Genomic DNA, 27765 nt, shown 5'->3' with positions numbered 1-27765 from the left:
ATCAGTCGAACTTCGTGAGGTCCAACGTCATAGACTTCGACTGCTGCAACGTGATATCCTTGCAGATTCCGACCAGAGCGTCGGCCTTCTCGTAGAAGGAGTCCTTCAGTGAGATCACGACGCACTGGAAGGTACAGTTCGCGATGTACGTTGACACCTTGTTCACGTTGACGTTGTCCAGAGCAGCATCCACTTCATCAAGCACGAAAAACGGCGACGGACGGTAATTGTGGATTGCGAAGAGTAGCGCGAGCGCCGCCACAGTCTTCTCACCACCGGACAAGTGCTCCATCTCACGGAACCGCTTCATTGGAGGCATCGCGTTGTACTTCATTCCGTTCAGGTACGGCTCGTCTGTGTTTTCCAAGTTCAAATATGCGGTGCCGCCCAGCGGGTGCTTGGAGCTCTTTGTGAGTTGCTTGTACGTCGAGTCAATCACGCCAGAAATGTGATTGAACGCTTCCATAAAGCGCTCATACCGAGCAAGCTTGACCTTCTCGAAGTTTGACGCGGTTTCGAAGGACTGCTGCTTGATCCGATCCAGTTCCTCTTCTTCTTTTCCAATCCGGTTTTGGATCACGTCAAACTTGTCCAATGCCCGCATATTCGGCTGCATTCGGTCCAGCTCCGTGAGCAGCACACCAATCCGCTCTTCGTAGTTCCGATTGATGTCATCAAACTCCTTGTCGTCCACCACCACGTGAGCATCAGGGAGAGCCGAAAAATCCACCTCTTGATCCGCAGCACCATCTTCCAACAGCAGCTCGGCGTTTTCAAGACTACTTGCACCTTCCCTATCAACATCCTCGGAGCTGTTGTTCGCTTTACGAGCGATAGTTGGCAGTGTGATTTGGTCCAGCGACGCGCGCCTGAAAATCTCAGCTTTGTGGTCTTTCAGACGCTCAAGTACCGTCTCCTCCGCAGCAATCCTTCGTTGGATTTTGCCCTTCCTCTCTTCGTACTTGTCCTTCTTGCTGCCAATCTCTCGAAGCTCCTTTTCAAGTTCCTCCACCTTCGTAGACAAGTTTTTCCGTAGCTCCTCTTGCTCCTTCCTTTTCTTGCGCAGTGCACCAACCTTTTTCGTGAGCCCAGCTTCCTCTTCTGCTAGTTGCTTCAAGTGCTGCTCTTCTCGAGCTGCTCTTTCTTTTGCGTCGAGCATGGGCTGGTTAAAGTCCTGCGACTGAAGATACTCGATCTGGAGAGCGGCAATGCAGGAAATGTTAGTAAAGCGATACGTCCTCCAAACAGAACTTCAGGCGTACCTGAGCGCGCAGCTTCGCTTCATGCTCAGTGATTTTGCGACGCATCTCTGTCGCCTGGTGCTGTCGCTTCAGCACCTTCTCTTCGTAGACACGGATACTTTCGACACCAATCGATTCGCTAAACTCTGCAAACATCTCGTCCTCTACACTGTGAATCTGCTCTTCAAGCGCAGCAATCTTGCCCTTGCGCGATCCAACCGTCGTTTCAAATTTGTGCAGTTCGGGGTCAATTACCTCTGCGACTCGCTTTTTGGCATCATCCATCCGTGCTTGAATGTTGGGTCTTTTCGTTTCTGTGATAACTAAGTCAGCCTTAGCGTGGCTCAGTCGGCTTTTCAGCCCTTCCAGTTGCGTACGCAGCGTCTGTAGCTTCGCATACGACGCCCCATGCCGTTCCAGCGCACGTAGCTCGTCAACCAACGCATCTTTCTGCTGCTGCAAAGCTTCCGCCTCCTTCTCATCCCATCGACCCGCACGACGCAGGTCATTCTGCGTTTTGCCACCCGTCATACTGCCATTCTTGCTCACAACCATTCCGTCCAATGTCACCGCTTTCACTTTTTCGTTTTGACGGAAACAGAGATCACGAGCAACGTCGATAGAAGCACAGACGACGGTGTCACCGACAGCATAGTGAAGCGCTGGCTCGATTTCAGCGTCACAGTCGATCACGTCAACCACCAACTTAATGTTGTTACCCAGACCGCGGAATCGTTCATTGATCGGCTTCACTCTGATCTTGTCCAGAGGAATGAACTGAGCGCTGCCTGCACGGGAGTCGCGGAGGTACTGAATACAGTCCTGTCCTGTCCTGTAATCTGTCACCACAATCGCGTCCATGTGCTTTCCTGTAGCGACAGTCACAGCCATATTGTACTTGCGTTGGGTCGGCTTGCAGAGGTCAACGAGGCGACCGCGAACTCCAGGGTACAACCGCTTCAGTGTTTCCAGTATTTCTGCTTTACGCGCGTCTGCTTGCGACTGTCGCTTGTCGTCTTTCAGATCGCGCAATTTGTTGTTGACACGCTCCAGTTGCTGCGATAACTTTTCTTTCTTTTGCGCCTGACCTCGATTATCTTCGTCAGTTGTCTGCAAGCTCTTTTCAGTATCTGCGATATCACGCTCGGTTTGGGAAATCACATGTTGCATACTAATGATGCGTGCGTTGGCTTGTTTCAGGTCCTCCGTGAGCACTTCCACCATTTTGAGATTTTCTTGGCGATCTTGAGCGAGAGTCTGCACCTTGTTCTGGTCTGCAGTTTGCTGCCGTAGGATGGACTCCAACTCGTTCCGCAACAGATTCGTCTTAACTTGGACATCTTCCTTGATTCGATGATACTCCTCCAAGCGTGAACCTTCCAGAACTAGTGCAGCCTCCCCACCTCCTTGGCTTACCCGCTTTGCGTCCAGCTCTGCCTTTGCCCTCTCCAATTCCTGCAGATCGCTTTTCAAAGCGTCTACTTCCGTAGATTTCCCGTCAAGTCGTCGCTTCATTGTCTTCTCGGTTGTTTCGGCCTCCACGATCTTCTTTTGTGAATACCTGGTCTGTTCACGCAGCTGGATCATTTGCGGCTGGATATCCTCCATCTCATTCTGAAAATCCTGAATCCGTTCACGATTCGCTTTCACTTCACGGAGACTCGCGCTCAGCTCTTTCTTCTTTTCGTGATAAATCTGGGCAACAGTATCCTCCTTCTCCTCGCAAGTTTGACCAGCTTCCTGGTAGTGGTGCACAGTCTCTTCTCGCTGTTTAATGTCGTCTTGTACTTGGAAGAGCTGCCACAAGTAGTGCTCAACCCGAAGATTGTTCTACGCGCACAAATCAACCACGTCAGACATAGCTCACTTATCCACCGCCGACAACACCCGAAAACCCACCACAGCCTCCAGCGTCTGCCTGAACTGCTCCGCCTCTTCCTTCTGCTCCCTCACCTTCACAGCCACAAAAAAACAGCATCAGCACCATTCTCATCTCACCAGCCTTAGGCTAACCTACCAGCCTCTTCTCCGCCACCAGCCCCTTCTTCCGTTTGTATGCAAAAATGGTATTCTCCTCCGCTGCGTTCTTCTCGTCCAGCAGTCGATCGTACTCGTTCCTACAGCACCAAAAACATCCATCAAACCTCTTCCTCGTCTCTACAAGACTCAAAACTATATCTACCTCAGCTCATCCGACATGGAAATCTGCTCGAACAGCTTCGTCAGCTCCGTCGGACTCTTGCTGGCAATAGACTCGACGTCTCCCTGGAACACTAAAAAGTTGCGCGCCTTGACCAAGATCCCGATCTCCTTCAACTGGCCCTGGTAGCTTTCGGAGCTCACGTCTTGCCCGTCGATGCGGTACGAGCCCACGCCCTTGTCCGAGATAATTCTCGTGAATTTCACCTCTTTCTTCCTGTCTGTAGCGTCATTTGGCTCTGCTGCTGCTCGAGACTTGGAGGGCGGCGCTTCGTCCCTCGACAGTTCGTACACGAGCGTCACGAAGGCGGAGCGCCCACTGTCGGGAGCGTCTCCGGGGACTTTGTGTATTAAATCCTTTAACTGGTTGGAGCGCAGTTGGCGCGAGTGGACGCCCAGCACGAACGAGATGGCGTCCATGAGGTTGCTCTTACCGCTGCCGTTGGGCCCCACGACGGCCGTGAAGCGGTGGAACGGACCCACCACATGCACCCCGCCGTAGGACTTGAAGTTCTCGAGCTCCAGCCGCGCGATGCGACCCATGGCGCACAGCGGAAGACGATGCGGACTGGTTGCTGCTGGTTGCCGTTTGAAAGGCTTGGACTTTGTGACGATGTTTTGGTTTCTGGTATTTAACGTTATGTCCGTTAATCTTCATTTCGGTTGTTAAAATTCTTAGATCCAAAATGGACAACTCCGACACCTCCGCATTGAGCGAGGAAGAGGTGCTGGCCTCGCTTCCTCCTCCGCCGTCTGCGCTGCCCGACTTTGCTTCCGATCGCGGCGTGTCCGAAGCCAGCAGCGACGACGCCCATGACAGCCGCACGTCCTCGTCCTCCGCCGCCAAAGCCTCTTCAGCCGCGCGGTCCATGGCCTCCAAACTCGCGAAAAGCGGGCGTAAAGTTCTGTCGCCTCTAGCACATGCCGGCAAAGGCTCCAGCGTCAAGAAGGAGGCGTCCAATAGTGAAGCGGAGACGACGTCGCCCAGCCCCGTTGACGACCCGCTGGCTGCTGTGACTTCCGCTGCGGGCTCACTCACGTCAGGGTTGACGTCGTCATTGGCCAGCGCGTCGTCATCCTTCGGATCGCTTCTCTTCTCGTCGCAAAGCTCCAGCATCGATGAGGGCGAGGGCAGACCCAGCAGCGTTGACAAGGCGGCGGAAGAAGCAGCGGCACAGGTGCAGCGACAGGTGACGGCCCAGCAGAGGACGAAGATCCTGGAAGACTTGGTGCAGCACCGACGCTCGGACTGGAACTACCTCAAGGCCATGCACGAAGGCTCCAACTACTGGCTTAATGTGGCGCTGCTGAGAGAGCAGCAGGTGATGAGCCACCTGGGAGACAAGCAGACGATCCGTCGCGGAGCTCAGTTCTTTTATCTGGGCATCGGACTCGGGAGACTCGTGGGGGAGTCGGTGCACCCGGAGCTGCTGGCCATGGACTGCTGCCAGTTGCTGGAGGAGCTCGAGTTTTATTTTTCCTCGTCGACGGTGCAGGGCATGGTAAGGATGATGTTTGGGTGGAGTGGGAGGCAAAATACTGACGAACAAGTTGGGGATGAAACGGTAGAAAATGATGGTGGCCACGTCCAGTACGCTGCACGAGACTGTGGACAAGGAAAATCGCCCGCAGTACGCTGCTGACGAGCCTTTCCGGCCCACGCTGCACAAGTGGAACCAGCGCCCGGTATATCGGCGACTTCTCACTCCTCCAATTGTACGGCGTCGAATCGTCACATCCACTACTCTGCTGAAAAGCACGGATACTTATATTTTGTTGGTTTCTTTGTTTGTAGCCTTTCCCGCTGGACTACCGAGAGGTGTTACTGTCGTTGTGTGATATTCTGGCGCTCATATACAGCAAGCTCATCGAGGACAGCAGCAGCTCGGAGAACGTGAATTTGTTTCAATCTATTATCCGCTTCGACGAGCGAATCAAGGTGCGGTCTCGTGGTACGGTTGTCGATGCCTGCTTGACTGACGGCTCGTTCGTTTGTTGCTGCAGAAACTGTTCATTGACCCTGTCAAGAAGGAGTTCTCGGCCGTGGCTTCACAAGTTATGGCCGAGGAAATGCGGCTCGTCCGCAAGACGTACGCGTCCAGGCGGGAAGTTGAGAACGGTGCAATGGTGGATAGCCCCTCGGCTGCAGCATCCAACTCAACTTAACACTTGGAATACTACGCCGTAGCAGTTAGTAGGCGAACGATTGGGGCGGGCCTCGTAACGTTGAAAGATCGTTAACCCAGCTCAGGTCAAGTAAGGACACCGTAGTGCTGTTGCTATATGATCAGTTGTGATTTATACTACGCTAATGCGGACCCATTTGCGATGGCGAAGGAGTTTTCGCTAGTGCAGCCTCGAGATCCCACCTCATCCTGCTTAAAACTTGAGCCTCACATGCATGTGAGCAACCACGTCAACACTCGCCACGACTCGTGCTGTTCGTTGCCGCTTTATCACGAAGTTCATGCTGCTTTAATCACTAAATTTATGCCCGATCACAGCAGCGGATGTCAATGCCGAACACTTTGTCAGGAACTAATATGATGATCAGCGGGCACAACTGAGCGAGCGACGCCACCGTTTATCGGCATCCCAACAGCTAGTGGTGTAAGTCTAAACCTGATGCGGACGCAACAAGGCAACCGCGTTTCGACGCTGGTCAGCATCCCCTCGAGAGAGAATCAGCTTGTAAGTTGGCCAATTCTCCCGAGTTCATTGAGCTTCTCCCCGTAGTTTTTCTTTTGTGCGTCTCCGCAGCAGCGCTTGTGATACCCGAAGTATCTGGAAACCCCTTGACCAGCGGGATTTCGTGCGATTGTGCGAGACCCACTCATAGAAGAACTCTACACGACCAGTAAGTAGTAGACGCTCTCCTTCATCGTCGTCATTAGTTTCAGTAGCATCAACCGCGCTCAACCGACGATGCCGTCGACGGCGTAGTGCCGCAGAAAGAAACCAAATCAGCTTGCAGTCCCAGAGGAAAAGGGTCCAGAGCCGCGAGACCAAGGCAGATAGTGTACTTACCTGTATATGGCGACCGAGGATCACCCGGTCCACTACAGCACGGTTGGGCACGATCCAGCGATCCAGCGCGAACAGCTCCAACGACAAAACGATCAATCCGGTCAGCTCGAATATGAGCACGAGAAGCATCAGTGTCGATCGCCGAAAGGCCAGCAAACGCATGGCACTTGGAGGTAGTGCATCGAGTGTGATGGCCCACTGCATCCAAAGCCAAGCACCCCAGACCCAGACGACCCGACGGTCCCAAACAAAGAATTGGCACAGAGCCAGCGAAGCAACCGTGAGCTTCGTGGAAAGGAAGAGAAAATTGAACGACGAGTACAACCGCTTGAGTAGCTGTCGCTGGTAAGACGCAAAAAAGACCCCACAGAAGACTAGCGAAGCGACAAAAGCCATCTTTTGGGTCCGCGCCAGACCTGGTCTCAGGTTGTCGAGGTTCTGGTCTTTGGATATCCAAGCTGCCAGAGCACCCAGCACTAAGACGCCTATTCCAATATATCCAAGCGCGTGAAAGAGTTCTAGTAGAGCTTGACGCGTTCTGTCTGAAGAAGCTGAGTCTAAAACTCGCTCAAGAAGACGACCAAACCCAGGCACAAGCGTCTTGTGCGCATTAAAATCTTCGCTCGATGCCATAAACTGAAGCTGAATCGTAGTGACGGTTTGCACGCGAGCGCGTCTGTGCTGTGGAAGATCGACCCTTTCTTTTGGCTGTTTTATTCCGTCTGGGGGGGCAAAATGAACTTGTGTTTGCGAGGCCACTGGTGTATGGTAGCTCTCTATTGCCTGCATGCTGATAACACTTCCAGCTCGTGAGCGTGTCGATCGACCGTCAGCTGCGCTGCTGACAGTGCTCGTTCTTGGAATGGAGTTCGTACTCCTAGCTCGCACGCTAGAACTTTGAACAGTGTTGCTCTTCGGGCGTAGTCCGACCGTGCAGTAATAGCTGACACATCGGCGACGGCCAGGGATGTAGCTGGTTAGGGAGTTGATTCGACGGACTTTCACGGAGTCTTGCTCCCGCACTGCCACCCAGTTGCGATAAACCAGTCGGCCAAAGAGTAAAATCATGTTGAGCTGCGTGTTCATGAGCGTGTCGCGGATGGAGAACCCGTAGCCGCTGGAAGAATACGCAAGAATGAACGTATCGCCACGCCCGTTGTCATCCACAACTTTCAAGAAAACAGCGATGAACATGGCAAAGTGCGTCCCGCAATTAATGACGCTGGACAAGAGGATTTGACTTCTATCGCCCACAAGGGCATCCGCACCGATGCTAATTTGCACAATGACACAGCCAACGACGACGACAATGACACGAATATCCAGGAGCATTGCAGAGAAGCACATACCGAAGATGAGATTGTTTATCGTGAAGTACCAGAAGTCGTAGGTTCCGAGGAGCAGGTACAGCATCCCGATGCGCATCGAGCCCAGTATAAGCATCATGCCGGGGAATTGGAGTATAGGCGCGAGAACTGCCATTACGGACCCAACTCGTCGAGGTGCAGCAGTTGTCAGCAGCATGAGCAAATTCCCGAGCTGCAGCATGAAAGCGATCACATGTTTCCATCGAGTTCTGAATGCGTTGACGCGACGAATCTGCTCCTGCGTTAGCAGCATGGTCTTGAGCGTTTTAGCTGCATCGAACGCAGGAAGGTCTTCAATTGGAACTAACTCGAACACAGGTGGGCCCTCTTGCACCGGTATCATCGCCGAGGCTGATAATTCGTTCACATGACTCGCTCTTTGCCGTGAGCTGCGCCAAGCTTGGCGTACATTCCCACCAGGGTTAACTGCATCAAGTTGGGGTGCAACCGTAGCCAGGCGAACCACCGTTTTTCGACCCGGCCAGGCATCCACCTTCATGTGACCTCGGAAGCGCGCTGTTTCCTATCTCTTCGCGGCGGCAGGGTTTCACTTGCTATAGGCTAAGGCCATCGGGACAGTCGGCACTCGCTTCTTTTAATTAACTTTGCCATTTGAGACGAAGACCAGAATACCTCACCACCGTGGACGTTGCCAAGTTACTCGAAACGGACACCACTATTGCTGAGCGAGCGTCGCGAAGGTTTCACGAAAAACATGCAGCGCCTGCTCTTCTGGTCGTATCCTCGATAATTTGACAAGAGCCTTCATGCTTAAGCGCAATGTCCTAGTGGAACCACTGCCCACAAGCATTAGCGAATCAGTGGAGACCCCGTCACCAGCATCTTGCACCTGTGAAGAACAAACCACGCCCTCTATTTCTGCGCTAAGCTTTCATCATATTATCACGGTTCCTATCTACCGTTCTCTCGTCACAGAGTCGGCGGTGTGGGCAGCTCGACACCCGTGACGATCTTCACGTTGCTCTGTGGAAGCACGGGGTCCACCCTACTTTTGGTGATCTTGATGCTGGGCGTGACCCACGTGCCGCACGAGCACTGGGAACCAGACCACTGCAGCGCCCCGAGGCGCGACTGGCACTTGGCCGTGGGGCAGTGAATCTTTCCCTCGGCCAGCAGCGCCTCGTCCATCCAGGGAAGTGTCTCGTCCAGGAAGTAGGACGAGCAGTCCACGGGGCCACCCACCTGTTGCTTAAGGTCCTTGAGCTTTCTGCGCGTCGAGATCTGGTGCCGCTCCGGCTCGTGCGGCGCTAGCTGCTCGCTCGTGAACAACATGCAGCGGCACTTCTTGCACGCGTACTTGGTGGTTGGTGGCGCGGTTCCCTCCTGAAGCTGCAGCTCCACTTGGCGCGGAGACGTCACGTCCGTCGCGTCGGCCATTACTTTTTTTACTTTCGGATTATGTGGTATTCGCCAGAAAACCTTCTGGAAAAACACAGTTTGTATCAGTATTTCCCCACTTTTTGAAAAATATTAAACAAAGGCAAAGCGTAACATAGTAAATCGGTATCCTCTGCCGACTCGAGAGCTTTGAGCAACTTCGATTGCATGGCCTACTCAATTTCATCATTGCCGCGCAGCAATCAAGCAGCATGATCCATGGCAGGCACAACCCACCGACGTTCTTGACGTGCTCGAATGGCACCAACACCTTGCTGTTAGCCACAGCAACCAAACACGGCAGCAGCACGATACCCAGCTAGCCATTGTACGCATAGCAGCGCCAATCAAAGCACACCAGCACGTGAAACTTCGTGACCCAATTCCAAACTGGGTGTACGGCAGTTTACTGATACAGCCTTGGCCTCCGGCATGTCGTGAAACTGGCGGCCGCACTCGAGCGTGGTGTGATGTGGTGTAGTAGCACGTGGCCTCCTCCACGGAGTCGAGGCTGAGTCCACAGAGACTGCACGTCAAATCGGCGAAGGCCGTGAATTCTTCCCACTGACCGACGCAAGCAGGCCACAAGAACTACATTCAATACTAAGCTTACAAGCAAACGTACCGCACAGCAGGACGTAGAGATCGTTGGAACAGATATAATACATTTGGTGCTTGAAACGGAAGAAGGGATCAATGCCTGATACCTCGCAGTCTGCAAACGCCTACCGGTACTTCATCGGGAGTCGAGGTAGGTGCCGGCTTTGGCGATCAGAAGGCTACCGTCTTACCCCGCATATTAGACATGTGTTGAAAAGAGACAACGCTTTTCGCTCACGTTGATGCTCAAACATCGTTTTGAACACCTGCTTAATAGAACACAGGCTTCAGAATTTTGGGGTCAATGACCACCAGTCAACATCTCCGAGCCTCTTGGGTTCTGGATTTGTTCGTTCTTCGCTACAATTGAGCAGTGGCGTAGCTACAGTGTGAACGAGAAGCATGTAGGGTACCAAAAAAAGAGAAAAAAGACCCGACACCAGCAGACTACAGCAATTTGTTCTCTGTGTAGCACGTAAGCGTTATAAACGAATATAACACACGAGCAGCGTTGAATTCGTTTAGAGCACACCTGCCTAATATGCGGGGTAAGACGGTAATGGGAGTCTCGACTGCGTGTTGTAGTGAGTGATGCAATGAACGCAAGCATGAAGATTCCTTAAGTGAGCGACCACTGTGGTGCGTCCATCGCATTCACCTCGACTGTATTCCACATAGTAACGACATCTCAAATATCGGTCTTGATCACACTGATCTCGCGATGGCAGCCGACGAGCAGCACGCCGTGTTCGGCGCAGCCACTCGTGTGCATGAGCATGAGCGAAGAGCGAGGTTGTCGTGAGCAGCACTGATCAACCGCTGCACAGTATGCGATCCCATTGAGAGGATCTATCATTCGCCTAGCGGTAGTGCATCGCGAGGAGCTAGTAGCAGCCACCCCAGGACAATTCACACAAAGGAATTCAGGCCTATCCAGTGGGCAAGTGTGCGACGCACTTGCCCACAACGCTGCCGCATTGTCAGCGGTGTACGGACAGCAAGTTTTGTCCCACATGAACGCCCCGGCCGTTAAACAAGGACATACTAGTACTATAATAGCGCACCTGTGGCCTACAATGTGGTCGCGAGCGACGAGGTGGCTCTGGGTACGAGCTTGACACGTCGGTTGCCGGGTGCCTACATCCACACGCCATCCTTCTCGCATGCAACTTTGTGCGCTAGCAGCAGTTCAAATCCGGGACGAGATCTCCAGTTTTTTTTTTAGGATTTCCTTGGTAACACGAGTACTCTGACCACATTGTAGGCCACAGGTGCGCTATTATAGTACTAGTATGTCCTTGTTTGACGGCCGGGGCGTTCATGTGGGACAAAACTTGCTGTCCGTACACCGCTGACAATGCGGCAGCGTTGTGGGCAAGTGCGTCGCACACTTGCCCACTGGATAGGCCTGAATTCCTTTGTGTGAATTGTCCTGGGGTGGCTGCTACTAGCTCCTCGCGATGCACTACCGCTAGGCGAATGATAGATCCTCTCAATGGGATCGCATACTGTGCAGCGGTTGATCAGTGCTGCTCACGACAACCTCGCTCTTCGCTCATGCTCATGCACACGAGTGGCTGCGCCGAACACGGCGTGCTGCTCGTCGGCTGCCATCGCGAGATCAGTGTGATCAAGACCGATATTTGAGATGTCGTTACTATGTGGAATACAGTCGAGATGATTGCGATGGACAATCGCAATGATCATCGAGGACACACGATCAGTGTGCTTGGTAGTCAGGGTGACGAGAGCTATACTGCTGGTGGTGGTTAGTGTTGACGACTTTGTGCGTGTGTGGGATTCCAAAAGAAGAAAAACTCGAACGACCAGCTTAAAAGAATGGTCAAAAGAGGCAATTTGGATCATGGTTCCCTTCTTTCGCGACGCTCGGGTTTACATATCGTGACATTGCAAATGTGAAGGGAGGGAATGCCACACAACGCTACTCGATACGGTTTTCCTGCTCCTACGGCATCTATCGTTGACGAGCCTGGTGCTTCTGCAATGCAGGTTCTGATTGATTTAGGCGGACAGGTCCCAGTAGTTGAGGCAGGCATCATTGCCCACCGAAACGAGTTCCGTCTCCGACGCGAAGCTCACGCCAGTGACGCCATCCTTGTGCGAGAAGTCGAACAAACGCTTCTTCATGGGGCTGTTCACATCCCAGATGTAAATACGCTCGTCCAGCGAGCCACTAGCCACAAAGTTGCCACTGGGGGCCCAGGCCACGCTCGTCACGCGCGTCGAGTGGAAGACCCACATGCCCTGCACCTTGGCCGAACGCGAAGCGACATCCCACACACGCACTTCACGGTACGTGTCGCCCGCAGCGAGGAGGGATCCATCGGGCGAGAAAGCCACGCTCGTAAGCGCCCCCAGGTGGCCCGTGATCTCGCCACTCTCAACGAGCGACGAACCGTTCACCACATCGAACAGGTGGATCTTCATGTCCTCCTGCGAGCCGACCGCCACAAGGTCCTCCGATGGGGAAATGGCCACACACGTGGGCGTCCAAGCAAACTCAGGCGTCTCAAACACCAACTTCTGGTCGCGCAGCAGCTTCACCCCCTTGTTTGTGCTCACTACAGCAAGTCCAGACTCCGTAAGTGCCACGCCGTTCGGCTGCGCGTTCAATGCGGTGGCAGCAGTGTACTCGTTCTCGTTGGCAAAGCGGAGCTGGTCGTCCCAGCCGCTGCTCGCGATCTGGTTCGACGTGGCAGCAATGCCAGTAATCTTGGCCGTGTGGTGCGTGCCAGCTAGAGTCGTAGCCGTCTTCGACGTCCACGAGCACACGACGCCGTCGTAGCTGCCCGTGACGATGCGGTTCTGCGTCGCCTCCGTGGCGAGCGACAGGATGCTCACTTGGTGGCCCTGCACGATCTGCTTGGGCTGCGACGGGTTGTCCAAGTCCAGCAAGTTGAGGTCGCCCGAAAGGCTGAGCGAGATGAGGTGGTTCTGGCACCAAGCGACGGCAACCTGCATATCCTTGACCTGCGGCTTGGCACCGCCGAACGTGAACTTGGTAACCACGCTGCGCGAGGCCACATCCCACAGCAGCACCGTCTTGTCGGCGGATGACGTCAGCAGCTGCGTCCCGTCTGGGCTCCAGCACACCGAGTAGATGGACGCCTGGTGCGCGGCCGGGAACTTGTCCACGAGCTCGCCCGACTTGCCGTCGTACAGGCACATGAGCTTGTCCGAGCCCACGCTGACTGCGAACTCGCCGTTGGGCGAGAAGCGCACGCAGTTGACAAAGTTGGTGTGCAGGTTGTTGTTGTTCTGTTTGAACTTGAAGGGCGGGCCTTCGAACACGCACACGTTGAAGTCCTCGCTCGCCGTCAGGATGCGGAACGGCCGCGTCTGGCGGTAGTCCACGCTCAGGATGCGCTTCTGGTGGCCCACGATCTCGCCCACGCTGTTGCCCGTATCCCACATGAAGACGCGCGCCATGAGGCCGCGACCGTCGCCCACGGCCACGATCCGCTTGCTGTCCGGGTCCCACGACAGGTCCTTGATCTCACCCGCAAACACGGGCAGCTCGAGCTTGAGCGTGTGCTCCGGGTTGTCGTACGACCAGACGCGCACCTTACCGGACACGTCGCCCGACGCGACCCAGTAGCCGTTCGGAGAGAACTTGGCTACGGTCGTGGGCTCGTTGTGGCCCTTGTACACGAACGTGTCGCTCGGGTCCTCGAGGCTGCGCACCACCACCAGCTTGCCGCTGCAGTAGATGAGTTTGGGCTCCTTGGGGTGGACGCCCAGCACGCTGGGGGCGCCACGGTTCGTGGTCGGACTAGGGCCCACGGTCGCCTGCAGCAATTAAATCAAAAAGATAATTAGAAATAAGAAAAACGATGGATTGCGGGCTGCAAATGTAGGGAAGGGATTAATACTACCTTGAGGGCTGGGGGCGGCACCTTCTCCGTGGGGTTCGAGGGCGTGGCCATGGCTGCTGCAGGTCAGTGCTTGATCTGCACGGGGGGAAGTCTGCGAATGAAACAATGCAGCGACGAATATCCTTGCAACCCACGTGTCTGATTTGGTATGTGGGGTACGGTACACCACATAGTAGGTTTCAACCAATCAAAGGATGATCCGCAGAACCATCTGGCAGGATTGCAAAGACCAAGTTGAAGCGGATGTGTGGTGGGTGAGCTTTGATTTCCTAACAAACTCGACGATCTCCTACTTGCTTAAATGGTTTTAACTCTTGAGTACGCTTCCGATGGCCGACACCTCTTACGCTGTCACGGCGAACGTGTTGGACGTGCCTTCGTACGCTGTCAGCACGCCCTGCAAGTTCTTCGAGTACCCGCGGTGCACGAACCGATACGTGCCGGACACACTCATTCTGCCGCCCTTACGAATGTTCCACTCGCACGTGTTCTTACTCTCGGCGATGAGGTAGCGCTCCCAGTGGTAGCGCAGGTCCCAGTGCGCGTCAGTGAGGACGGCAGTGAACGACCCGCTGGGGCCGAGCTTCTGGACGTCGCAGAACGACGACACCAGTGTGAGCGCGTTCTTCGGGTGGGCGCCAGCGAACACGGCTGAGGCGACAGTGCCGACGACGTAGGAGCTGGAAGGCTGCGTGCGCACATAGCTGAAGCTACGCAGCAGCGGCGTCGAGTCCAGCACCACGCCCGTCTGGAGCGTGATAAGCGACTTACGGTCGAGTTGCAGCGGAGTGGGCCCCACGTCCAGCGGTACGGATGCGTCTGCCACGGACGCCGCGACTCGAGCCAGCTCCTGCTGCACGGCGGCCAGTTGATTGGGACCGAAGAGCGTCGACGCACCCTCATAGTTCTGCGTCAGGTACTCCTCCTTCGTGGTCATGTACTGCGCGTAGGCGTTGCTGATGGCGGCGAGCTCAACTTCCGTGACGCCTGCACCTACCAGCGCCGCCTTCACTGTGTCTCGGATGCGTCTCCCAGCCATGGTCGTGGTCTCGAAGTTGGTCACGGCGATGGCGAACTGGCCGATCTTGACGATCTGCACCGGCAGGACGTTGGGCACCCAGGGCACGGGCTCCACAAGGCCGACGGCCAGCAGCGGCACCTTGTTGGCATGCTGGCAGCTCTGCACCCAAGGTGGTGTGCCTTTGATAACAGCACCAATGGCCTTGAACAGAGCGTTGCTCTTGATGTTGCCCTCGGTGAACATGCTCAGGCCGCGGCCGTCCTCCGTCCCGGCGGCGAAGTTCTGACCCACGACGGCGGGACACGTTCTGTCGGCGTACGGATCGCCGGTCGTCGCCTCAACACCAGCCAGCGTGACGTTGGAGAAGTCGACGTAGGAGAGGTTGGCAACGACGGATCCCTCGACCAGCTCCGAGTCTCCGTTGATGAGCGCCGAGAGCGTGTCGTACTGCCGTTTGCCCATGATCTCAGCGGACTCAATCGTGGTGGTGCCTTCACCCCTGAACGTTCCGTCGCCGTTGTCAATGAGGTTCGGACTCACGTCGCCGGCGTTGGCAATACCGATGCCAACGATGACATCGTCCAGCTCGTCTTCCAGCAGAAACTCGGCGTAACCCTTGTTGTCTCCGCTGATCAGCCGATTTTTAGCAGTGAGGCTGGTGGGGTGCACAGGATACAAAGCCAACACGCCTCGCAGCTTTCCCGAGCTGCTGAAGAAGTGCAGTGCTCGCATTGTTGTGTCGATGTTGTTGGCGTAGAGTGCTCGCTCAGAGGCAGGGTTGGCCAGGTACGCGTTCGGTGAGCGGTTCTTGCCGCCCTTGGTGACCTCACCCTTGTTCCAGCGGATTGTGCCGCTCTCCACAGAGGTGTGCGCTGCGTCGATGGCGTCCATGATGCCACTGACGATCTTGTTAAAGTTCCCACTGATGAATCCGAGGATAGTTACGTCGTAGAGGAAGTATCCTGCGGTGCCTCCGGGTCCGGCGTGGGTGTGCGTGGCATGGAGGATGACGTTTTGCTCCGTGTAGACGCCATCGTACTTGGCGGCGAGCTCTGCGAGGACTTCTTGGTGAACGAGCTGCATGACAGACATCACGTCGCAATGCACGAACATGACGCGCTTGTTGGTGTCTGTGTCTTCGATGAGGAACGCGCGGGCGTACAGGTGGTTCAGAATCCCAGCAGAGTTCTCGCTTGAGTCTGCGAAGCCCATCATGACGACGTCGGCAGCGGGGCCGGTAATGTCACTCTTACCAATGCCGATGTTGTACGCTGCAGAATGCTGAGATAGAACCCCAAGCAGCAAAGCGAGGAAGCAGGTGATGCTATGCAGAAACATATCGCTGGCGTGCTGAGACCCCGACGATCGAAAGCGCTTTAAGCTGTTGCTGGTAGATTTGGGAATGGCAACTCGCGTTGTCTGCAGGCATATGGGAAGCAGGTACAAGCTAGCTAGCCATCAATTATCAATTCCACGTTAACTTGGGTTGTGTAATGGTGAAAGTCTCTTTCCGAGACTGCAAGACAGAGAGAGAGAGCCATATCAATAGTTTAAGCAGCTCGCGTCATTTGCCATTTGGCAGCCATCTGAAGTGTGTGTTCTGGCGAATCGAGACTCGATGGAGGTGGCTACAGTACCAATGACAGACATTTGAGTGTTTGCTATCGACTTCTAACGCGTCGTCGCCAACGAGTCGTGCCGCATGCCTGACAACCCGCTGTGCTCATGCACGAAAGCGCTAGATATGGATGGGCATCCACACTAGGCTGTCAACTGGAAATCAATAAGAAAATAACATGAATCTCGACAAAATCATCATAGTGGCCAAGGTGAAGCAAGATTTGATATGACACTCTGTTATCCCCTACCAGTAGCTAAGCTAGACAGTGCTTCTTTCTGTTGTTCTCCAAAGCTTGTGCGACTGGCTGGACGCGCGAGCGAGCGACCTATTCGCAAGAGTTGCCGCGCTAGTTGACAGCCTAGTGTGGATGCCCATCCATATCTAGCGCTTTCGTGCATGAGCACAACGGGTTGTCAGGCATGCGGCACGACTCGTTGGCGACGACGCGTTAGAAGTCGATAGCAAACACTCAAATGTCTGTCATTGGTACTGAAGCCACCTCCATCGAGTCTCGATTCGCCAGAACACACACTTCAGATGGCTGCCAAATGGCAAATGACGCGAGCTGCTTAAACTATTGATATGGCTCTCTCTCTCTGTCTTGCAGTCTCGGAAAGAGACTTTCACCATTACACAACCCAAGTTAACGTGGAATTGATAATTGATGGCTAGCTAGCTTGTACCTGCTTCCCATATGCCTGCAGACAACGCGAGTTGCCATTCCCAAATCTACCAGCAACAGCTTAAAGCGCTTTCGATCGTCGGGGTCTCAGCACGCCAGCGATATGTTTCTGCATAGCATCACCTGCTTCCTCGCTTTGCTGCTTGGGGTTCTATCTCAGCATTCTGCAGCGTACAACATCGGCATTGGTAAGAGTGACATTACCGGCCCCGCTGCCGACGTCGTCATGATGGGCTTCGCAGACTCAAGCGAGAACTCTGCTGGGATTCTGAACCACCTGTACGCCCGCGCGTTCCTCATCGAAGACACAGACACCAACAAGCGCGTCATGTTCGTGCATTGCGACGTGATGTCTGTCATGCAGCTCGTTCACCAAGAAGTCCTCGCAGAGCTCGCCGCCAAGTACGATGGCGTCTACACGGAGCAAAACGTCATCCTCCATGCCACGCACACCCACGCCGGACCCGGAGGCACCGCAGGATACTTCCTCTACGACGTAACTATCCTCGGATTCATCAGTGGGAACTTTAACAAGATCGTCAGTGGCATCATGGACGCCATCGACGCAGCGCACACCTCTGTGGAGAGCGGCACAATCCGCTGGAACAAGGGTGAGGTCACCAAGGGCGGCAAGAACCGCTCACCGAACGCGTACCTGGCCAACCCTGCCTCTGAGCGAGCACTCTACGCCAACAACATCGACACAACAATGCGAGCACTGCACTTCTTCAGCAGCTCGGGAAAGCTGCGAGGCGTGTTGGCTTTGTATCCTGTGCACCCCACCAGCCTCACTGCTAAAAATCGGCTGATCAGCGGAGACAACAAGGGTTACGCCGAGTTTCTGCTGGAAGACGAGCTGGACGATGTCATCGTTGGCATCGGTATTGCCAACGCCGGCGACGTGAGTCCGAACCTCATTGACAACGGCGACGGAACGTTCAGGGGTGAAGGCACCACCACGATTGAGTCCGCTGAGATCATGGGCAAACGGCAGTACGACACGCTCTCGGCGCTCATCAACGGAGACTCGGAGCTGGTCGAGGGATCCGTCGTTGCCAACCTCTCCTACGTCGACTTCTCCAACGTCACGCTGGCTGGTGTTGAGGCGACGACCGGCGATCCGTACGCCGACAGAACGTGTCCCGCCGTCGTGGGTCAGAACTTCGCCGCCGGGACGGAGGACGGCCGCGGCCTGAGCATGTTCACCGAGGGCAACATCAAGAGCAACGCTCTGTTCAAGGCCATTGGTGCTGTTATCAAAGGCACACCACCTTGGGTGCAGAGCTGCCAGCATGCCAACAAGGTGCCGCTGCTGGCCGTCGGCCTTGTGGAGCCCGTGCCCTGGGTGCCCAACGTCCTGCCGGTGCAGATCGTCAAGATCGGCCAGTTCGCCATCGCCGTGACCAACTTCGAGACCACGACCATGGCTGGGAGACGCATCCGAGACACAGTGAAGGCGGCGCTGGTAGGTGCAGGCGTCACGGAAGTTGAGCTCGCCGCCATCAGCAACGCCTACGCGCAGTACATGACCACGAAGGAGGAGTACCTGACGCAGAACTATGAGGGTGCGTCGACGCTCTTCGGTCCCAATCAACTGGCCGCCGTGCAGCAGGAGCTGGCTCGAGTCGCGGCGTCCGTGGCAGACGCATCCGTACCGCTGGACGTGGGGCCCACTCCGCTGCAACTCGACCGTAAGTCGCTTATCACGCTCCAGACGGGCGTGGTGCTGGACTCGACGCCGCTGCTGCGTAGCTTCAGCTATGTGCGCACGCAGCCTTCCAGCTCCTACGTCGTCGGCACTGTCGCCTCAGCCGTGTTCGCTGGCGCCCACCCGAAGAACGCGCTCACACTGGTGTCGTCGTTCTGCGACGTCCAGAAGCTCGGCCCCAGCGGGTCGTTCACTGCCGTCCTCACTGACGCGCACTGGGACCTGCGCTACCACTGGGAGCGCTACCTCATCGCCGAGAGTAAGAACACGTGCGAGTGGAACATTCGTAAGGGCGGCAGAATGAGTGTGTCCGGCACGTATCGGTTCGTGCACCGCGGGTACTCGAAGAACTTGCAGGGCGTGCTGACAGCGTACGAAGGCACGTCCAACACGTTCGCCGTGACAGCGTAAGAGGTGTCGGCCATCGGAAGTGTACTCAAGAGTTAAAACCATTTAAGCAAGTAGGAGATAGTCGTGATGCATTTCTAAGTGGTGGCAACACAGCAGCCCTTTCACGCCATGTCGTACACAACGACCCCACCGTCATCCCCAGCCGCAACAAGTCGATTCACCGACGCTGCCACAGCTCTAACTGCTGCCTGGTTTGCTCCGAGTCCATACAATAGATTGCCCTTCTTCCAGTCGTGCACGTGCAGCATTCCATTTCCAGCACCGCTGAAGCACAGCTGACTGCGAACATGCAGCGAATAAATGAAGTCCAAGTGCTCCGTGAAGCTGTGCACAACGCCGTAGGATTGCCTCTTGTCCAGCACGTTGATGACTCCATCTGCCCCGCCTGTTATCAGGATGTTCGGGTCCTCTGCTGGCTCACGAAGAAAGCCTACAGCACCAGCCTTACCGCTGCGCGGATCCACATGAAGCCCCAACGACCACACTTCGCCCTTTTGTCTGGAATCCCAGACCTTCACAAAGCCATCCTGTCCCCCAGAAAAGAAACAATGCCCAGCAGCAGTATCGCTCTCGTCGCCCTGACTGCCAAGCACACTGGTCGTGTGACCTCGATGGGCGTTTGCGAGCTTGCGAAGCACTTTGTTCGCCTGCAGGTCAACCACTTGCACGCCTCCATCGCGATCACCACACACTGCCGCTTGTTGTGCCCCACAGAGCAGCGACACGTCCAGTATCGGTGCTGTGCCGGCTTTGAGCACACTGAGCTCGCGCTGGCTGCTCGACGCTCGCCGACTGACGTTCCAAAGACGCAGCATCTTGTCGTAGCCCGTGCTCAGAACCACGTCGTCGCTCATAGCGAGCACACAGGCCACGGATCCGCTATGTCCGAGCAAGTCCTTGCACTTGACACCTGTAGCGTCCCACAGACAGAGCTTGCTATCCATCCCCCCGCTGACGATTCTTCGGTCTGGTAAGTGCGTGACGCACGTCACCCACTCGGTATGTCCGAACCTCTTGCTGTAAAGCGTCCTAGGGCGTGACGCCCTACCGCCAGAGGAAGACGAAGAACCGCTCAATGGGATCACGTATAGCGCGTGGTCACTGCTGCCCACGACCGCCTCGCTCTCGTCTGCGCTCATGCTCATGCACATGAGCGGCTGCGCTGACACGGCGTGCAGTTCTCCCTCAGGTACTGACGGACCCTGTATCCACGCGCCACCCATTTCGCCTGCAGCAGCTTTGCGCGCCTTACTGCGAGGCAGCGACTCGTGCTGGGCTGGGAGACCTGGCCTACTGCCTGCTACGGACTCTTCTCCCGGCTTGTGGAGCGCTCGGTTGTTACTGCGACCGGAGCGCGCCGCCTCCGCCGCTGAAAGTTCCTCGAACGCGGTGTCGAAGGCCTCCATGTAGCGGTCGTTCTGGCGATGCGAGGCGCTGGCGCTGTGCGCGACGCGAGCGGCACCGCCGTTGTCGCTTTTGCTCAAGGAGCGCATGGAGCGTATCTTCACATGAGAGAGCGTGTCGCTAACGTCCTCGCACTCGACCGCCGCCCCCGACGATGCGTACTCCTCGAGGCGCAGGTGTCGATCGCCACTACTCGCCATTGCTTCAAGTGACTCCTCCTAAGATCGTTTTGGTGTAGTAGACATTAAGAAGTGTGGTATACACTACACAGTCTTGTGATTATCTTCTGATTACAAGAACATGTCGCATGTGAACCTCAACAGCTACAGTACCATAGACCAACAGTCGACACAGCGCTGCTCGCAACCGCTTCATTCGCCTATGATTTGCAATGCTAGTGCTCGTGACCTCGCCTGCTGCAGTCCCAGCTCGAACTCTAGCTTCAACGCAAAAAGAAACGAGCGCTTTGTCGTACGTTATATGGTCTCGCGTGGCCAAACCTGCAAACACTGTTTTCAACGAGGGGTAGGGGAGTGACGTCGATTCCTCTTCAAACCGAAACAGAGTGGCATATCTGTTTCGGCGGGTCCAGCCCGCCGACATGCATTCTCCACCACTTCGCAATTGGCCACAGCAGCAGCACGTCCGGCAGCGTTTTCATCCTCACCTCGCGCTACTTAATCAGGAGCCGTCTTCCTTCGCCAAGGAGCAGAAGCACAAGCGAGAGGCAGCGTGCGCGAGGGTGAGTGAGAGTGAGTGAGAAGCGGCGACAGACGACACAGCGGGAGGGCTGGCCGGCCGTCGGTCCGACAGTTCTCTCTCTTGCGCCCCCTCGCTGAGTTGACAGCCAAGTGCAAGTCCGTACCAGACGCAGCCAAGACGCCCGCGATTCTTCTGCCCATGCAGAGTGCCTTCGCCTTCGGCCTGGCCAAGAATGGGGTCAACGGGCTGCCTGGCGTGCGGCGCGCGGCCACGGCCTCCCAGCTGAGCGGACGCCTGTCCTCGCCTGGCTCCCCCGTCAACAGCGACGGCGCGTTCGACGACGGCGTGACAGGCGCCACGATGCCGCGCGTGGCTTCGTCGCCCATTGCGTTCGCGGACTTGGGCAGCGTCACCAGGAATTGCGACGCGGGGGACGAACAGCATCTGAGCAGGCGAGGCACCTCAGTGGACAAAACGAACCCGTTCATTGGGTACTTCCAAACAGGGACCGAGGAGAGTGACGTGTTGGTGACGGCGGTGCCAAGAGCAGCTGGCGTGAAGGTTGCGGCTTCTCCGATGCCGCCGCCGCCCCCGGCCCCTGTGCGTCGCGTGCCCTGCCGCACGCAGAGCAGCGCCGCGCTGTCTTCCTTGTCGTCGTTCTACCCGTTGGCGTTCTTTACGCCGCAGAAGAGAAGGACGCAGTGGCTCGGACCGCGGACTAACCGTCTACCGACGTTCTTTAAACAGCGAGACGCCAAGGAGTCGACGCAGCAAATGCAGCAGCAGGACGAGCAGAAGAAGCGCGCGGCGTTCTTAGAATCGCTGAAATTGGAGTCACCAGCATTGGCTGTCGGGTCCGCGACGGATGACAACAAGGAGGAACAGGTGCCGCAGAGTATTTCCTTTAAGCGCACGGTTTCGATGCCTGCTAAAATGTCTGCAAAAGCGGCGGCTGCAGCGCTACCACCGATTGTCACGTCGTCGTCGGAGATGAAGGCCACGATGACCCTAACACCTCAGGATGCTCCTACTTCGAGTTCGCGGTTTGAGCAGGATTTCGAGGTCGTTGGGTCGTTGGGCGAAGGTGGTCAAGGATCTGTGTTCAAGGTGCGCAGCAAGGTGGACGGCTGCTACTATGCTATTAAGAAAGTGGTCCTTCCCCGCGCAACGGAGCTGGATGCGAAGCGCGCGGAAAGCCAAGCACTCCGTGAAGTGCGCTTGATGGCATCCATGGCTCCACATCCTAACGTTGTGCGCTACCATACAGCGTGGACAGAGGTAGATGCGTGTGTTGCTCACACGAGTTCGTCCACGGAAAGTGTGCGTGGCTCAGATGTGCCCTCAGTTGAGAACGACTCTTATCCGCAAGACCTTCAACGCCAGCAACTGGAATTGCTGAATGAAGAAGCCGAACTGCGCATGAGCAGCTCGGAGGCAGCCGACCAATCCTTTTCGTTGGAGTTTTCATCGGACTCGCTTAGTTTTGACGAGTATTCTACGCCTGGGTTTACTTTCGAGGACGAAGGCGAGGATTCTGTCGGTTTGTGTGTTGACAACGAGGAATCATTTGGTCAACCCAGCGAGCTGAAGAATGAGGTCAACGTTGATTCAAGTGCTACTCCAGTCGATCCGGTGGTCATGAAGTCACAGGTTGTCCTGTACATTCAGATGGAATTGTGCGGCACCGCGGCAAACTCTGTGCCTTCAACCCCGACTGCTGCTGACCAGCATGAACCTATTCACCATTTTCTGGACCAGTTAAACACGCCGCAGCAAGAGCGACAGCAGCTTGGTGAAGAAACGCACTCGAACCTCGGGGCTTGGCTTCGATCCTCACTGGAGGAACGCTCTGCATGGTCTAACACATCTGCGAAGCACCTGGAGGGCCTGAAGTTGTTCTTGAGCGCGGTGCAGGGTGTAGCTCACATGCATTCGTATGGTGTGATCCACCGGGACCTGAAGCCGGACAACATCTTCATTCACGGCGACTTGGCGAAGATTGGCGACTTTGGACTTTCCAAGTCAGTTTTTGCTGACAGTTCTTCAGACGGAGCAGTATCCCCACGCGAGCGTCTGCAAGAGTTGGGTCTAAGTGATGGCGATCATACGACGGCGCTCGGCACGTTCACATACGCGTCACCTGAGCAACTTGGTTACCGCTTCAGCAGCAGCAGTGTTCTAAAGAACGCTGCAACTCGCCTCAAAAGTGCCAAGTACTCGATCAAGTCGGACATCTTTGCATTGGGTGTTATTTTGCTGGAATTGTGCTGCCCCTTCAGCACGATGATGGAGCGCTCGCAGGTGCTTACGGGTGTGCGCCACGGTGTTGTGCCCCAGAAGGCGCGACAGCATTTCCCAATGGAAATGGACCTTGTACTGCGAATGACCTCAATTGATCCTGGTGAGAGACCCACGAGTGAAGAAGTTTGCGAGCAGCTTCGCAAAGTGCTTGCAGCGTCAAGCTCTACGGTGACGCCAGAGTCGGCTCTGGAGGAGCTGCGCGAACTACAGGCAAAGCTAGCTGCCGCCGTTCGCCAGGTGCGCGATCGTTCGCAGGCCACCCTCCTGTTGGAGGCGTTGGTATCCGAGATGAACGAGAAGGTCCAGAACGTAGGCATTGCTCTTGCCTAGAGAAAGCGAGCAACCAGTCCAGTGCCACAGAGCACTGGACGTGGCAGTGTGGAAACCCTTGAAAATCAACGAAAAAGCAGATAACAACAGCAAGCGACTCTGGCGGAGCCCTCTGGCACCGTGAGGCCTGTCAGACGAGCGACCCTCACTAACTACCGGTAGTGGCTTTATGTGTGTGCGAAGTAAAAACCATCAGCGCCCACGAAATCGTGCGTGCGTGAAATGTACAGTGGTCAAGCAAAAGTCGGTGCCTTTGAGCATCACACGCCATCCTACCATGACGACGCCTAGGTCGAGCACAATATTCAGAGGCTGAAGCCTCGTGTTCAAATACTTCGAACAAGCATAATTATCGTGAAGGTCAATGCACTGCACGTAGTCACGCAAATGCATGTGAGACCGTTGTGCGCGCCATTCCCAAAAGCTGAGCCGCGCGGGTGCATTTGCTAGCAATTACTGGGTAACGCGTTGAAGAAGTGGTATTGCTGGTTTTGGTCGTAGACGCCCACCATCGTGCCGCAGTCCGAGCATGCAACCGGGTAGAACTCGTCCTCTTGTAGCAACCGCGCAATCTGCTGACCTGTAGTGATGGATGCCCTGTTGCCACACGCAGCAAGATTCTGTCGCTTGTGGAATGGAAGTGACGCTGGCACGTGGCTACCTTCACTCGTATATGTGAGGATTTCATCCTTCTTGACGCGGCAGTTGATCGCTGCTGTGGCTCGATACTGGTTAGTGTACGTCGCATGTCTGCATCAAATAACAAGCATATCCATACTTTTATCAGCATGCATTTCAATGGGCAGCACCAGCATAGCAACCAAATTACGCGTACCTTTCACAGACCATGCACACCGTGACAAAGCAACACGGGCAGCACAGCGTCGCATCTGTCTCTGGCTTTGCGCCACCTATTCAAAGCACAGCACTCGTGAGTAAATTCATACTCAGTATCCATCTCCTGCCGAGCAGTAAACTCACGCAAATTGGTCTCCACCCACTGCTCGTCCGCATTGTCCAGCTGCTCATCATACAATGGGTCCGGCTCGACCATCTCGTCCTCACTGTCCTCTGACGCTCGACTGCCAGCAGAGCATCGTCTTCCCAGCCTCTTCTTCTCCGGTGCGTGGCCTTCCACCCGATCGACCGTCGGAGCTGGCGACGCGCCCGACACGTCCATCTCGTCCTCAAACTTGAGTCTCTTGAACCGGAACGGCGCTTCTCCTCCGCTCCCTGCCCCATTTTTATAGTCTGTAGCAGTGTCCAGCGCGTCTTGCAGCTGCGTTCTTCGTGCATGATGCTGCTCCAAAGCTCGAGGTGAGACTCTCAACTCTTCACCCGCTCCGAGGTCGAACACCCCCGGAGTCGGAGCTTTAACTGGTTGTCGAGCCTTCGTATCCTCTTTTTTACTTGATTTACGGCCGTTTAAGCTGCCGATGGGCGTGAAAACCTTGCGAGACGAGTCGATGGAGCCCGAATACGCGAACGCTGATGCCAATTCCTCCACCGGGTCGAGGGTTGCAGCCGCTGCAGATGACGCTGAATCTTCCTCGACGTCGCTCATGGATTCGTCACTGGGTAGAAACGCGAAATAGTCCTCAGTGTCGGCGCTGTAGTCCGACAAGGCGACGTCGGCGCCATGGCGTGGCTGGTGCATGCTGGAAGCTGCAAGGTCGATTGTGTGTGTAGAAAACACGAATTAGAGCGATCTTTGCAACACACGGTCAATGTTGAAACGGTTGTGGCCATGTTCCATGAAGGGTCGTAGCATGGCAGCAGGAACTCATGTCCAAGGGCGATTGCGAGACGTACGAGGCGTTCAAGGCGCGAAGGCGGCGGGAATTTGATACTCGTCATGCTGGACAAACGGAGGCCACGCAGCAAAAGCTGCTTCGAGTGCATCTTCGACATTTTTTGCTGACTGTCGGCACCAACGTGGCACAGGAACGTCAGCGTACTGGAGCCTGCAGCGATACCGCGAAGGATAACGCGGGTGGTGCTTCCAAAACTGAAAGCTTTGCCAGTGAGCAGAAGCGAGTGGCCGTAGCTCGAGAGGCGGCTAAGGCCCAAAGACACAGATCAGCACGCGCTATCCAATATTTTGTCCGGCGTCGAATACGCTCCGTGCAGAGAGGAGCTGTAGCAGATGAGGACGAGGAAGAACTCCCTTCTACGTCGGTGTTGATTGCTGTGAAGATTGAAAGACCTGCCGAGCCTCTAGCAAAAGCAAACATCATTGCTCCAATGGATGTTCGCACCACTCCAGCCAAATTCCTACCACAGACTGGTCTTCCCCCGTTCGAGGTGGTGATCGAGCTGGTTGCTGCCCGCGATCTAACTCTTGGAAGCTTTGATGGCAAATATGTCGAAGCGGAGCTGCTGCTGAAGCGGCAGTTTGACGTAATCGCGCGTGCTGTGTCGCCGAGGCAGTTTGTTTCGAGTTTTCAAGACAGCAGCGCGGAAATTCTGCTGCAAGACTGTTCACTTCGGTTCGCCATAGACCTGAATAACGGTATCAGGCATGAGATGGCTTCGCCTCAGAGCGTAATTGACGAATGCAGTGCCAGTATAATCGTGAAGGCTGCTGGAAGTAGCAGAGGCGGTAACGCAAGCACGCTGGGGGTCGTTGGGATCCCGTTGTTCCTGCTCGAGACGCCGCTGGCGATTCAGTACGCCTTATGCCGATGGTTTCCACTTGAAAAGGCTTATCCGGGGCATACAGCCCGCGGTGGACTCCGCGTCAGTGTTTGCTATTTGATGCGTGAAACGAGTTCAGACAGCATCACGATGGTCCCGTACGTGAACGCAGCAAGCCCAAGGAACGCGAACGAAGAAGCGCAAGTACAAGAACCGAAGAAACCCGCTCGGCGAATGAAGAAGACGTCAACTGTTGCGCCTGTGCAGCGAAATACGACAGTCAAGTCACTTCAACGACAGCGACTCCTTCAATCCACCGACCAAGCAACAGCCAAGTTAGAGAAGCTAAAACCTCTGGCTACTTCACTAAACGACTCGCTGTCAAGTCCAATTGGTCGTATCTCCCGAGCGGAAGCACTGTCCCCTCCGTCCTCTCCATCTTCTGTGGCCTCGTCCGAAACTGGTGAAAGCACCCCCGTACCCACGGCCAAGGTAGGCCGACGCTTTTTCCCATCAAAGAGACCGCAGAAACACAGCAAACTGATCGAGAGTTCACCGCCAAAAGAAGAAGAACAAAAAGAGGTTCAAGCGAAAGCTAACGCACCACGGTTTCTCAAGCGCAAGCCGTACAAAGTGGTTTTCCACAAACTGGATTGGTCCGGCGTGTCTTCGAAAACCAACAGCAATCTACCCACAACCGGCAGTTCCGGTGTTGCACCTCGACCGTCAAAGACTGCTACCCGAGCGTCATCGAGAGCTGCCAGCAGTATCAGAGACACCGGAACGGATGACGATCCAGTCAGCAACTCGACACCCGACAGCTTCTTGGACGCAGGCACTGCCCTGAGGTTGGAAGCGCTAGAAACAGCAGTGTACGAACGTTGCGGGGTCACACGAGACTCGGCGTCGCTGGCTCGATTCAAGTATCAAACGGAGAGAAAGAAATTCGTGGCTGCTTTGGCTGGCACTAGCACTACGGACGAAGCCGTGTCGGAGCTCTGCAAGAAGCTAACGAGCGATCCCTCGGGGCAAATCTACGCGGCGATGCTGCGGGGCCTCACTGTGAGGCAGCCAGGACCAATAGAACCTACAGACCCGGTCGGCACTAGCTCGAGTTGACTGGTATGCTTAACGTGCAACTTCAACAGGTACCGAGTTGATTTGTGGCAGAGACCTTCACTGCTCGTTGCACTGGATGCATTGCGTGCCGGTGCAGGACA

General features: G+C 55.5%; 11 protein-coding genes across 11 annotated transcripts; 4 read left to right on the top strand and 7 right to left on the bottom strand.

The window, feature by feature from the left end:
* Position 1: 1 nt before the first annotated feature.
* Positions 2-3983, bottom strand: KRP23_9253 (Structural maintenance of chromosomes protein 1; the record flags this gene model as incomplete). Its single annotated transcript, XM_067894787.1, has 5 exons — positions 2-1195; positions 1263-3071; positions 3141-3194; positions 3259-3358; positions 3424-3983. The coding sequence occupies 5 exons, from the start codon at positions 3981-3983 to the stop codon at positions 2-4; spliced, it is 3717 nt and encodes a 1238-aa protein (XP_067742430.1).
* Positions 3984-4126: 143 nt separating this feature from the next.
* Positions 4127-5606, top strand: KRP23_9252 (uncharacterized protein; the record flags this gene model as incomplete). Its single annotated transcript, XM_067894786.1, has 4 exons — positions 4127-4942; positions 5010-5156; positions 5236-5379; positions 5445-5606. The coding sequence occupies 4 exons, from the start codon at positions 4127-4129 to the stop codon at positions 5604-5606; spliced, it is 1269 nt and encodes a 422-aa protein (XP_067742429.1).
* A 680-nt stretch (positions 5607-6286) lies between these two features.
* Positions 6287-8177, bottom strand: KRP23_9251 (uncharacterized protein; the record flags this gene model as incomplete). Its single annotated transcript, XM_067894785.1, has 3 exons — positions 6287-6316; positions 6468-6952; positions 7343-8177. 3 exons carry the CDS (start codon positions 8175-8177, stop codon positions 6287-6289), a joined length of 1350 nt encoding a protein of 449 aa, XP_067742428.1.
* A 587-nt stretch (positions 8178-8764) lies between these two features.
* Positions 8765-9232, bottom strand: KRP23_9250 (Dual specificity protein phosphatase 12; the record flags this gene model as incomplete). Its single annotated transcript, XM_067894784.1, has 1 exon — positions 8765-9232. One exon carries the CDS (start codon positions 9230-9232, stop codon positions 8765-8767), a length of 468 nt encoding a protein of 155 aa, XP_067742427.1.
* A 2622-nt stretch (positions 9233-11854) lies between these two features.
* Positions 11855-13779, bottom strand: KRP23_9249 (66 kDa stress protein; the record flags this gene model as incomplete). Its single annotated transcript, XM_067894782.1, has 2 exons — positions 11855-13642; positions 13729-13779. The coding sequence occupies 2 exons, from the start codon at positions 13777-13779 to the stop codon at positions 11855-11857; spliced, it is 1839 nt and encodes a 612-aa protein (XP_067742426.1).
* Positions 13780-14071: 292 nt separating this feature from the next.
* KRP23_9248 (Neutral ceramidase) lies at positions 14072-16087 on the bottom strand (the record flags this gene model as incomplete). The annotated part of the gene is made up of 1 exon (XM_067894781.1): positions 14072-16087. One exon carries the CDS (start codon positions 16085-16087, stop codon positions 14072-14074), a length of 2016 nt encoding a protein of 671 aa, XP_067742425.1.
* A 1068-nt stretch (positions 16088-17155) lies between these two features.
* Positions 17156-19171, top strand: KRP23_9247 (Neutral ceramidase; the record flags this gene model as incomplete). The annotated part of the gene is made up of 1 exon (XM_067894780.1): positions 17156-19171. One exon carries the CDS (start codon positions 17156-17158, stop codon positions 19169-19171), a length of 2016 nt encoding a protein of 671 aa, XP_067742424.1.
* A 101-nt stretch (positions 19172-19272) lies between these two features.
* Positions 19273-20775, bottom strand: KRP23_9246 (F-box/WD repeat-containing protein 7; the record flags this gene model as incomplete). Its single annotated transcript, XM_067894779.1, has 1 exon — positions 19273-20775. One exon carries the CDS (start codon positions 20773-20775, stop codon positions 19273-19275), a length of 1503 nt encoding a protein of 500 aa, XP_067742423.1.
* Positions 20776-21475: 700 nt separating this feature from the next.
* KRP23_9245 (Eukaryotic translation initiation factor 2-alpha kinase 1) lies at positions 21476-23908 on the top strand (the record flags this gene model as incomplete). Its single annotated transcript, XM_067894778.1, has 1 exon — positions 21476-23908. One exon carries the CDS (start codon positions 21476-21478, stop codon positions 23906-23908), a length of 2433 nt encoding a protein of 810 aa, XP_067742422.1.
* Positions 23909-24354: 446 nt separating this feature from the next.
* KRP23_9244 (E2F-associated phosphoprotein) lies at positions 24355-25565 on the bottom strand (the record flags this gene model as incomplete). The annotated part of the gene is made up of 3 exons (XM_067894777.1): positions 24355-24658; positions 24744-24819; positions 24890-25565. 3 exons carry the CDS (start codon positions 25563-25565, stop codon positions 24355-24357), a joined length of 1056 nt encoding a protein of 351 aa, XP_067742421.1.
* Positions 25566-25693: 128 nt separating this feature from the next.
* On the top strand, positions 25694-27664 carry KRP23_9243 (uncharacterized protein; the record flags this gene model as incomplete). Its single annotated transcript, XM_067894776.1, has 1 exon — positions 25694-27664. One exon carries the CDS (start codon positions 25694-25696, stop codon positions 27662-27664), a length of 1971 nt encoding a protein of 656 aa, XP_067742420.1.
* Positions 27665-27765: the final 101 nt, after the last annotated feature.

Source organism: Phytophthora ramorum (genome assembly GCF_020800215.1).
Source record: "Phytophthora ramorum isolate Pr-102 chromosome Unknown Phyram_PR-102_s0008, whole genome shotgun sequence".
Taxonomy (NCBI): domain Eukaryota; phylum Oomycota; class Peronosporomycetes; order Peronosporales; family Peronosporaceae; genus Phytophthora; species Phytophthora ramorum.
This window is presented reverse-complemented; position numbering and strand designations above follow the sequence as displayed.